General features: G+C 33.0%; 1 protein-coding gene, 1 non-coding gene and 3 pseudogenes across 5 annotated transcripts; 1 reads left to right on the top strand and 4 right to left on the bottom strand.

Moving 5' to 3' along the window:
* Nucleotides 1–62: 62 nt before the first annotated feature.
* On the bottom strand, nt 63–499 carry F56H1.11 (annotated as a pseudogene). The gene is made up of 2 exons: nt 290–499; nt 63–236 (listed from the first exon to the last, which is right to left on the bottom strand). Coding segments are annotated over exons 1-2 (384 nt in total).
* A 902-nt stretch (nt 500–1,401) lies between these two features.
* On the bottom strand, nt 1,402–2,199 carry F56H1.10 (uncharacterized protein; the record flags this gene model as incomplete). The annotated part of the gene is made up of 4 exons (NM_001263054.4): nt 2,022–2,199; nt 1,726–1,887; nt 1,573–1,686; nt 1,402–1,516 (listed from the first exon to the last, which is right to left on the bottom strand). Exons 1-4 carry the CDS (start codon nt 2,180–2,182, stop codon nt 1,402–1,404), a joined length of 552 nt encoding a protein of 183 aa, NP_001249983.1. The 5' UTR covers nt 2,183–2,199.
* On the bottom strand, nt 2,186–2,206 carry 21ur-15563. The gene has a single exon (NR_050139.1).
* Nucleotides 2,207–2,263: 57 nt separating this feature from the next.
* On the bottom strand, nt 2,264–6,135 carry nhr-266 (annotated as a pseudogene). Its single transcript has 6 exons — nt 6,072–6,135; nt 5,959–6,024; nt 3,156–5,452; nt 2,721–2,881; nt 2,511–2,620; nt 2,264–2,455 (listed from the first exon to the last, which is right to left on the bottom strand). Coding segments are annotated over exons 1-6 (2,890 nt in total).
* A 296-nt stretch (nt 6,136–6,431) lies between these two features.
* F56H1.3 lies at nt 6,432–11,892 on the top strand (annotated as a pseudogene). The gene is made up of 13 exons: nt 6,432–6,489; nt 6,654–8,130; nt 8,411–8,479; nt 8,528–8,648; nt 8,693–9,119; nt 9,449–9,647; nt 9,690–9,873; nt 9,920–10,034; nt 10,299–10,523; nt 10,567–10,664; nt 10,898–11,213; nt 11,557–11,696; nt 11,746–11,892. Coding segments are annotated over exons 1-13 (3,576 nt in total).

The following is an 11,892-nucleotide window of genomic DNA, read 5'->3' as shown; positions in this document are numbered from 1 at the left end:
TCTCGTTAGATAGAAAGTATTTTCTTTTTTGAAAATATTTATCAATTGAAATATCTTTACAATTACTGTTATCAATTTCATTATTGAATAATGCGAAGTGTATCAGATAATTATTTAGTAGTTGCACATGAAATTGGGGATCCTGTAAGCATCGAATCTTCGGAACCAACACCTCTTTTGAACCACTCTCCATCGATGCAGAAAAGTTCGGAAAGTATAAAGGGATTTTTCTCGAGCTGTAAATATTTGTATTTCATTGATTATCTTTCTGAAATAATTTTAATCTTACAGGTGGTGTATCTGTTACCAATTCTTTTGTCTTATGACTATATGCTACTACTTTTGATTGCGGAGGACACAAAGCAGAAATTGCATTACAATCTGGATAAGTGATCTCAGGTCGATTGAAAACAAAATGAGAATAATTATTGTAGACACGTTCATTTGTCTTTTTGAGCCATTCACTGTCAAAAGTTGGCCGTAAGATGCACCCACATCCTGAAAATTCGAATTATTGATTATTCAATCTTTTAAAACATTATTGTGATTTTTTATCGTATTTTCACAAGATTTTGGCAAGCTTTCTATAAGGCGCACGGATTTATTCTGATGGGTGGTAACGCGCCAAAAGGTTTATGGTAGTTATTTTCAAGCAATTTTGCGGCGGTTTTCTATTCACGATAACTAAAACATAAATGAATAAATACATTAAAAAAATTACAGGTTGTTCTAAATTTGTTGATATCTTAATTTTTTTTTAAACTTGCCTATCTAAAAAATTATTTAAAAACTCAAACGCATGTTCAAAACTGAAAGATTTTTGAAGGGGGTTCTCAAAACGTATAGGAATTCATAATATTTTGAAATAGATATTTTAATAGATTAAAAGGCAAAAATCACGAAGAAAAAGAGTATATTAAAATTCAAATCTTGTGGTGTTTCCAGCCGAGAAAGTATTTATATTTCAGATAATAAAGTATGGGACACCTGAGAGTCATTCAAAGCTGGGAGAGAAAAAAAACTGAATGGCTAATAAAAAAGTGGAAACAAATTTTCTGCCTAGATAGTCCTTTAAAAAAATTATGTGCTTGATTGAAGCTCCTGAAATATTTGTAGTAGAATTCGTAAAATATAATTCTGCTCAAAATACCAGGCTGAAATTCAGAAGTATTGCAAGGGAAAAACGAAACAAATTAAGAAAGAATATAAATTCCAAGATTTGAAAACATCTATCTTCAAATTAAGTTTCCACTAAATTGAGAACTGCAAGACCAATAGTCCCAATCAGATTAAGTGTACTGAGTTAAACTGGTTTGAGTTCCCATTAACAGTACTACTCTATATTCAAAGAAATTTTTCTGCACTGAAATAAAAAAAAAACAAAACTATTTCAAACAAAATTCATTGATCATATCTTCCATTTAACATTTGACCATTCCATAGTTCGCTACCTTCCCAACGTGGACTGCATGCTCTCATTCTTCCTTGATCTTTCAGCTTATCAGTAATGAATATCCTATAAATTATATATTTTTTTGTCAATTGACCCTATTGAAATTTTAAAATGCTCACTCATTTTTAGAAATCGTCGTATTGTAATAGAGAGAAGTTTCAAAACATCGAATTTTCCTATTGGAACTACAATCGTGAGAGATTTGCACGAACATTGTCAAATTTTCCTGTAAACTTGAAAGTCATGCATAGTTTTTTAAAATTAAAACTAACTGGTTTCTCAATACTTTCCGAAATTTAATCGGTGGTATGCCAACTCGAACGCGATGCTTTTCGCCTTCCGGATAAAAATAATCCTTATTTTCAAGTTCTCTTGAAAAATGAATTAAGTCAGTGATAATACATCGTGAGTGATTTCTGAGAAGTTGTTCGTACCTAAATATTTGTTTTAAGATTCACTGTTACTTGTGGATTTAGTTCTCTTCAAAAAATCATCTGGAATACTACGCTGATTGGTCCTACTAATTTTTGGAAATAAAAGCCATAGAAATATTTTACAATAAACTCACATAGGCTCATCTTCAAAAACTTCGATGAAAACGCAGACACGTGGTATATCACTACCACCAAAATCACATTCCATATCAATTTTAATCGATAATTCATTGCAATACATGGCCAAGATGGTGATTAGAATAATGATTCCATTGAGATATTGAGAAGAATTCATAATTGTCAAACGACAAAGTAAAACGAGAAATGGAAAATGTTTAGCGAAATGATATTTGGAAATTGAAAAAGTGGAAATTTTAATTTTGATAAATTATTTATTGAACTTAATTTGTTTTAATAGATTGTGAAAAACAGAAAGAATTGGAGAATAGAGCAAGTGCCCAGTATTGATTAAAGTATGCAATTATATTGATCACGACGTCAAAGCTTTCATACTTTCAGCCTCTTCACTTGACAAACTCGAATGTGCCTAAACCATGTTGTCTTCAGACTGAAAAGTAAATGACTAAAATTTCAACAAAAATGGCAACAATGCAAAAACCTACCTTATCATATACTGATGGTGTCTCCAATTTTTTAGACGGCTTGAGACTTTTGCTTCGTTTTTGATGCTTTTTATTTTTTGCCGAATGACGCTGTTTGCCAGGAGGAACACCTGAAACTTATGAAGTTTGTTATGCAAATAAAGAAGCTACAATGTTTTTTGAGCATCAAATTTTCACGAATATAATATTGGGCACAAAAATCGGACTTACTTTCAAGTGTCATACCAATTTCCAAGCATTGCTGATATCTGCATGCTTCACACTTTTTCCATTCCTTCACATCCTTTCGACAAAATCCTTTACGCTGACATTTCAGTTCTTTTTCATTTCTAACAACATCAAAGAAAGCCTCCGTACAACTATTGCATATTCTAAATATTTTTCTAAATTGCAGGTTAACACATCAATTAAATTATAGAGTGTAGAGTTTGAAGACACTTATTGGGCAAAAAGTGGGATTTTCATTTTGGAGAAAATTAAAACAGGAATAGGAGCTAAATTTGGGAAATAACGTTTTCGTAGGTAGATTTAATTTGACTGTTATTCCGACAGATTAGAACATTTAAAGTATAATGATGTGAAATTCCCACGAACGCAATTCCGCCAAAAATCATTTCACAGACTATATATTTTTAAAAATCTTACCTCATAGTTTTCTTAAACGCATGTCCACGTCCAACGTTCAATACAATATCCCAAGATTGATGTCAGCAAAATAAAGACCACGATTGCTGCTGCACCACCAACATAAGCCCAATCAATTGATTCTTCTTTCGATTCCAAAAATCTCAAGAACTCTTCTTGCAAGTCTACCATATCCGATGGAGTTTTCACGAAATTAGTATAAACAAGATCCCAGTTGATTCCAAATAATCTTTCAAGTACTCCTAATGATGTTTCCATGTCTTTCATGGGAACTTCTAGGTATCTCAAAGATTCTCTCATTTTTCTAAAATCAAATTGCATTGAAAATGGAATATTTGAGACTTCTTTGTAAATTGATCCAATTTGTGAAAGGTTTTTCTCAGTTCTGACAGATATCATAAAATCATCCAGTTTCATTTTATTACTTCTAAATTTCTCCAGGCTTTTCTTCAACTCCGGATATTTGCTCCAAGTCTCTTCAATCTCTTGTTTAATTTTCAGATGAGTTATATTCTTGATAGCTCCTAGAACAGCTTCACCGTTATTGATCACAGTTTCCAAGTGTTCACTAATATTTGAAATCTTACTAATAGTTTCCAGAGAATATGCAGCAAATGCAAAGTTTAGCAGTTTTTCTGGAGTTCCTTCGAATTTCTTAGACATTGGAAATGATACATGTTTTCTATCAGATGTAATCAGTAAGTTCCTCAAACCTGCTCGGAGCCGTGGGACATGCTCAAGAATCTGTCGTAGGCTAGCAATGTGAATATCAGATTCCAAACGGGAAACACGTTTTTGAACCAGACTAATATCATTAATATCATCAAGTTTAAAAAGTGAATCACATGATTTTTCGTAGAGATTTGTGTTGTGAATCCATGATATAACTTTGCTCTCTTTCTCTCCGGCGTTGGCTAAATCAGCAAACAATTGAGTATCTTTTTGAACCAATAATTCATAGAAATCGGTTAAATTTTGGAACAATTCTCTCGTTTGGGGGAGATAAGCAAACGTTTGCTGGTCCATCCAGGTAGATCCCGGGTTTGTTGAAATAGATTCAGCGTATGTTAACATGTTTCTTTTTGCCTCATAGACATCATATGGAAAACTTTCTAAAATCTTCATAACCTTTCGAGTCGGATTGGGTATTTTTTCAATAGTTGACGATAAACTCTGAATTTCAGCAAAAGAGTACGGCATTTCAAGTGAAGAAATATTCAAACAATCAATGTATTTTATTGTGTTCAATTCACTCAAGAATGTTCGAAAAGTCTTGATTCTACTGATAATGTCAAGAACATTTTCTAGACTGTCAGATACTCCTCGATCTTTGAACACACTCAAGTCTAATCTTGCATCGTGCAATAATTCCTTGAAACGATTCGTTTGTAACTCAATCTCTTGAGTTTCATCATTCAAAACAGTCTTTATCCATTCATCAATCCAGAAGTCTGAAGAATTTTGTTTTGAAATAAAAAGAGGTGCAATCAGAATAGTAGAAGAAGCCTGCTCATTGAATTCTTGAAAGATTGCTTGAATTTCTCGTAGAATCTTTTCGATTCCAGTCAACTGAGATATGTTGTAAAATGATTGAAGTTCCGGCGATAAGTTTTGAAAATTCGAAAACAGAGTTGAGAGTCGGCGGAAGTCACTAGCTTGATCAAAAACTTTTTTGGACGCTTTCATACTATTCAATAGCTTGCCTAGTGGTTTTTCAGAAAAGTTGAGAGAATTAAAGCGAGATTCCGTTATGGATGAATCCGTTATGTATATACCAGGTAATACATCCCTCGCAGCAAGAATTGCTCTTCCAAGATCAGCTGCAGGTTGTTCAATTTCCGCCCAAGGTTTACCGGTTGTGTTTATGCTTTCAGTAATATTCAGTTTATTCAATACGTTCTTTGCAAGGTTCTCTTTCAGGGCATTAAATGTATGAAAATAATCGCAATTACTAATAATCTCTGGGGAACTATATTTCATCTCCAATAGTTCTCGATCATCTTGTGTAATTTTTTTCAATATCGTAAACTTTTCAGCCATTTCATCAAGATCTCGGAGTTGTGTGAGATAATCAACTTTTTCGAATGATTCTTTCAGTATATTCAGTTGTTCATCCAATCCATATGTTTTCAAATGAACTAACTTGTCGAAAGTTGAAGAGTTTTTAAGATTCCATAAACCAGCTGATACATCTATTTCGTTGAATGCACCATTTGATAGTTGAATTTGCAGGTAGAGAGCATTAAATACTCGAGCAAGAGACACGTGTCGGGCGATTACTTCATTGGTTTTCATTTCTGAAATTAATCGTGAACTCATGTTTTCAGGCAGACCCCTCGCAGTCTGATCCCCAAGAATAGGAGGAAATTTACACTCGTGTGTCAACTTCCGCAACTCTTGAAGGTCAAATTGGGAGGGTTCCATCTGAAACATGTTCGAAACTTGTTTTTTCTCCTGGTTTTTTTTTTAAATTTCACCTTATTTAAAAAATAAAGATATATTAAATTTTTGGCCGTTAAAAATTCTTCAGCGACGCGGGGTTGGAAACTACAGTACTCTTTTAAGCCACACACTTTGTTTCATTTATATAAAACAATTTTCATGACAAGGCCAAATGACGTATCCCGCTTCCCGGTTCATTTGTACGTAATGTCTCATCACGCTTTGATGTAAATGAGTGAATTGAAATGCGTGTAGGAAAAAAGCAAATGGAAGCACATTTGGAACACGCTGAGCTCTTTATAAAGTCGCACATAAACCAAAACAAGTTATCTATCAAAGATAAATTTAAAAAAAAACTCACGATGTTCAGCATTCCGTTTGCTTTGGTACGTTAATTTATCAAAATAAGCAGTAACGTTCAAACTTTCTTAAATAAAATAATAACTATTTAGTTCTGCTTTTTGAAAATTTTACCATCATTGTCCTCTGTCGCATAATTGAGCTTCAGAATCAAAAACAAGAGGAAAAATGCTCTCATAGCCGTGAAATTTTGATTAATAAAATAAATTTCAAAGAACTGGTACGTATTCAAAGTTAATATAGTTCACGGCTTTAAAATTCAACTTTACTTTAAAAAATTTTTTACAAAAAAACTTACGTAGCTCTAGATTTATGAAGGATAGATAACAATCAGTAAATCTTAATTATTTCATATTTTCTATCATTACGAGTCACTTTTATCGTTCTTCAAATAGAAAAAATCTTCGAGTAAGTTTCAAGGTTTTCAATAAATTTCAGAACAATTCATGACGCTTTCAGATATAAATTGTGCTCATGATCATCGTCATTTTCATTTTGCTTTGTCTGGTGTCCCGGCAAACTGTCCAATCAGGTCAGTTACTTGGAATATGAACCATTTTTTATAAAAATTGTTAAAATGTAAGAAATTGAGACAACTTTCATACTGGACCCCGTTAATCCACACAACAAACAGACCAGAATTCAGATTTAAGAAATTGAATCATTTTTCTTTCTGATAAACTCTAATATTTTCAGACACAACCGATCTTCAAACCGTCACTGATAATTTTCATCGTTTATCGAGAATTGCTAATGCAATATATCTTCAAGCTATTACTATTCGAAAGGATATAAATGCAAGTCAAGTGATTGCAGAATTTCTCAAAATCTCTTCAGAAGACTTATCAAAAATCAATAATGTGAATGTTCGGCCGACTTTGGAATGGTTGAAAGCATTGGAAATCAATCAGAAACGTCTGCCACCTGATGGATGGACGGACAAAGATATTTATGATGATCTACTAGAAAGCCAGTATTTCTCCCATGAGGCACAAACACGAGACAAAGATTTTAAGATTGGTCAGAAAATACCATATGAGAGTTTTGAAACAATTTCCAGCAAGATCAAAAATAATGATTGTGATCTTGACAATCTTCAGTTATTGATTGACATACTGAACTTTAAAGACGACGAAGAAAAGCAGGACTATATAAAAAGTTTAAATTCCACCAAACATGCGAACATTTCCAGTTTAATAGCCTGTTTTCCATCCGATGATTTTGTTCGTAATCCAATCATTGAAAAAGTTCATTTGAACTACTCATGGATTTTCAAGGGCGTAGAAACAATTGACAATTTTCTCAATGAACAAAGACAATTTTCTAAGGTTCTGATTTCTTTGAAAAATGATATGAAATTGAGTAAACCGATTTGGGAGAATATACCAAAGGGTGCTGAACTGGTCAAAACTTTAAGCAATGCAGTTAACGCCCACGTTGCTGTTTTCAATAATTTGAATGTTCCGCTTCCAAGTGTTGTGGCTGGTTTCCTGAGTTCTTCTGATCTTTTACATATTTCTGAAGATATCAAAAGTCCATGGTTCAAGAAACATTTTGCACTTGGAGCGAATACTGAACAACTGTCAAAAGCATTGGAACCATTCTATGAAATTTCAAAAAAGATTCAAAATCTATTCAATGTTTGGGAAGAGTACTTTCATTTTGAAAAGTTGGAAGAAAAGAACAAACGTTTTCAAAAAACTACTTTGAAATTAGAAACTATTGAGCAATATGTTGAACTCCTTGGTTCATCTGTAAAGAAGAATCAAATTTTTGACGAACTGGAAGCCTCTATCAAAATTTGTGAAACGGAAAAACCTGATGTTTATTTCATGAAAGAATTGAAAAAGTTTGGACAGTATTCGACGGCATTGAATGATCTATTCGAAAAATTTATTGATTTGGAGACGGAATTGAAAAAAGTTCAGAAATGGAAAAAATCTGTTGGACTGTCACGCGACAAACTGCATGGATGTGTTGAAAATTTGATCAAAGCAATTCCAGAAGTTAAAGAGATTGATGATGCTCTCAGCACATTGGCTAAAATTAGTTCTAATTTCTACAAATGCATTTCCGGTGATTCTTCTGATCGTACATTGCTGAAGTATGTTTACAAACTACAAAAGGCCCATAACACCTTTTTTGAGAGCGTCACTTCATATAGTGGCACGAGGTAAGCAGTTTCTCATTATTAATTTTATTACTATGAATTGCCTGCTCCTTTTATAAAACCCTACCCGAACAAGAAATCGGGTGGCTGGCCGCGCGCATAGAACCGTGTGGAAAATGCGCATGTGTGTTAAACCACAGTTATATGAAAAAATAAACATTCGATCGTTCAGAATCCAGAAAAACCAAACACCGGACGTCTAGGTTTGTTCGGTATGCTAAGTACACCACGAATTAGTTATACACTCAATCGTTATTAAATTTAAAAAAAAACTTTTTTTCAGTAAACCGATGTTCACTTTCAATGATCTTGTTATAAATTCAAAAATATCAAATCAATTGGAATGTTGGAGGCATGTTCTTTTGAATGAATGAGCGTTTGATTATTTATAAAATTTCAGAACTCATAACTTTGATCCTATAAAACTGAAAATAGGCGCCTCATTTTCCTCAGTTTTGTTGAAGTTTCCATCTGAAAATGATATGAAATATGTTATTACATACATGGAAAAAATTAATCAGGTAACTTGGTTGAACAGCATAAAAATGTTTATTTTCACAATCAGGTGGAAAATGCGATTGAAGATATCAGGAATGGTATTCGGGTTTTCAACAATCGACAGTCGAGAAGTACAAAAAACGTGACGGTTAATCCAGTTTTACAATTCAAAAATACACATTTTTTGATTCAAAATCTTGGGCTTTCTGTTCATGCGTTGACTGAACTAATTGCAATTAGCAATGATCGAAAACGAATTCTGGAAGTTGATCCTTTTTCCACAGATTTCATAAAGCTTCTGAAGGAGAGCGGTGTACTACAATATGCATATGCTAGAAATGAAATTGAAGAAATTTTGAGAAGGACTGACAACTTAAATAAGATGGCCTCAAAGTTGAAAGACAAGAATTTGTTGGATATGGCGATGATATTTGAAGAAACGGCAAAAATTAACGGAATTCGAGGAGCTAGAAATGCTCTAAATAACATGAAACGTAAGTTTAGAGTACTTGAGAAGTTATATACTGTATTTATTTTTATAATATGACTGCAATACTATTTTTCGAAGGCCTCCGCAATCACAATACTAAAAGGAAGTGCGATAGCAACTTTCAGACTGTTTATTTGTTGAAGATTTCTAGTTTTCAATTACAATAACTTTGTATAATCAACAAAATTGTGGTAAAGCAGAAAAGTTATACCCAGTATATTCTCTATTAGTATTGCAAAACATACTAATTTTCGGACAAAAACGATTGTAAAATTAATAGAAGCAATATGGTAGTCCCGAGGCGTGCAAAATATTAATTCAAAAACGCTACAGAAACTTATAACAATAAGATGTCGATAAAGGAAAGAAACAGTGTGAATATTCTTATTGCTATCAATTTGGATTTTGTTCAATATCGGAATCATTTGAAACTTGGAAAATCTGCAATTATCTCCTTAACAACATATTTCGATACCATTTTTGGACGCATCAAAGCTCAGCCAGCACAACCAGCACTGACAATAATTCAAACGTTTGTTAAAAAATAAAATAAAATAAATGAATAGAATTTCAGAACTGCAGTTCCTGAGTCAAATCTTCTATTGATTGCTTTGATATCTGTAAGTGCAATCGTCTTGTTAGTAATCAGTTGCCTTATTGGATATGGATTTACATCAAATGGAAGAGCAAAGTATACGAATATTTATTTATATTACTTTGGAAAACCAGCAAATTATGAAAAACGATGGAGATATTCAGTTAGTTAAACATTTGTGAAATATCGATTATATATATAACTTTCAGAAGTTCATGGACGTTCAAGATGGTAAAAATGCACTTTTGGATGCAATTCGTGAAGTTAACAAGACAAATGTTATGAAAGCACTGAAAATGGGATCCTACATTAATGCATATAATAGTGAGTTTTGAAAACTGAATATGCATTTTTTTTCTATTAAACTTGCACACTCTTTGCTCATCGTTTACTTCATGATTTTCCGTTGAATTTTGTTCTATCGAAATGAGTCTGTTGACAGTTTTCTGATAAATTTAAAAGCAACCGATAATTGAACTGTCCAAGTGGAGCAAGGGGGTGCAAGTATATTAGGGAAAATAAGATTTTGAAAACTGAATATTAAACGATACGTTGTCATGGTGCAAAAGACTCAAGAGATATTTTTAGAACACGGCAATACCGCTCTCCATGTGGCTGTCAGAAAGGCTCATGTGGAATTTGTTGAGATATTGATAAAGCATGGTGCCGATCGATCACTTTTGAATGTGCATAATCGAACCCCCGAGCAAATGATTCCAACAAACTATCAAACAGATTTTCCTGACAAGGCACCCAACTATGATAAGATTCGTTTGATTTTCAACAAGTATCGGAAGAAAACGTTCAAACAAAGTATGTGAGCTTTCATTGATTATGTGAAAAAGTAGTTTTTTAGATGTTCCCCAGAAATTTCCAATCAGTTCATTTCATATTTACATTGAAAACACAAATGATCACCTCACCAATTAGTTCATGGATAGATTTCAAGCAATTGTAGGTGCCTTGAATTTTTCTACTAATTTGGAAATTAAAACAAGCGTTTTGTTCTGAAAACAAATCAAATACGCACAAATCTCACAGTACAAAATTTTTAATATTCTCAGAAAACATTCAGAAATCAAAGTTTAACAAAAATATGTTTGAGAATCACTGAGATTTCGGCAACAGAGTTGGCGGAGATTTTTTACGTTTACCAAATTCCTGCTGAGAAAAACTTTTATTTTTAGACATCTGATGAACAAATGTCAACTACAACTCATTGTGTTGTAAAAACCAACGAAAATGGAATATTGGAAACTGAAAGTCTGGAAATATTTTTCTGGATTTTCAATGGAACTATAATTGTGAAAGAGCAATGGATGAGTGATTGTCTTCAAGATGAACGAATTATTGAACAAGACTCTAAATATTTGGTAGAAAAAGTCAAGTTCAAAGGAATTGTCTATGATACAGTACTTCAATGGTCAAACTCAATTGCAAAAGGGGATATTCCATATTTGTATGGGGTATTTGCAGTGGTTGTTATGCAAGAATACAGTAATTGTAAGTCGTCTGATAGCACTTGATATTTATAAATTAAAATTGAAAAAATCATTAATGAACAGCGCGCAGTTTGCAGAAGAGGCACTCTTGTAGTATAAGACGTCACATATCACATAGAGGTAATGTCGTAGTGGTACGGTAGAAAAGCATGGCAGGACTGCAGCAATGCTAAAATAAGCTCTTAGCTACTGTGCGGAGGATTAGCTGTGTAGTTTCCAGAACACACGCAAGAACACTGTATGATTATGGTAGTTGTATCATAAACGAATGCATGTTTTACGCGTTAATGTAAATGCTATATGCTCATAAACTCTCTTTTTCTCAATCTCGCTCCATTTTTCAGTGTTCTCTCTGACTGCAATTATGAATTCTCAAGGAGGTTTGTTGATGGATGAGTTTCCATCAAAATATAATTACAATATTGGATCACATCCATATCTTCATTCACACCTGGGACCACTTTTCATTATTCACGACGGAAAGGTATAACTTTGTTTTTTTTTTGAAAACTATTGGTTGAGCAAAATTTCAGTCAAAGTTGGATGTATACAAAACAGATTCGGATAAGATGTACACGTTGTTTACGGAAGAAGAATTCATTATTTTCATGTTGAAACGAGGAATTAACAAGGACACCAGTAAGAATCCAATTCCTGTTTCAAAAGATGATGAGAAATGA

Source organism: Caenorhabditis elegans, chromosome I (assembly GCF_000002985.6).
Source record: "Caenorhabditis elegans chromosome I".
Classification (NCBI taxonomy): domain Eukaryota; kingdom Metazoa; phylum Nematoda; class Chromadorea; order Rhabditida; family Rhabditidae; genus Caenorhabditis; species Caenorhabditis elegans.
The sequence above is the reverse complement of the archived record's forward strand: the minus strand, read 5'-3'. Positions and strand labels throughout refer to the sequence as shown.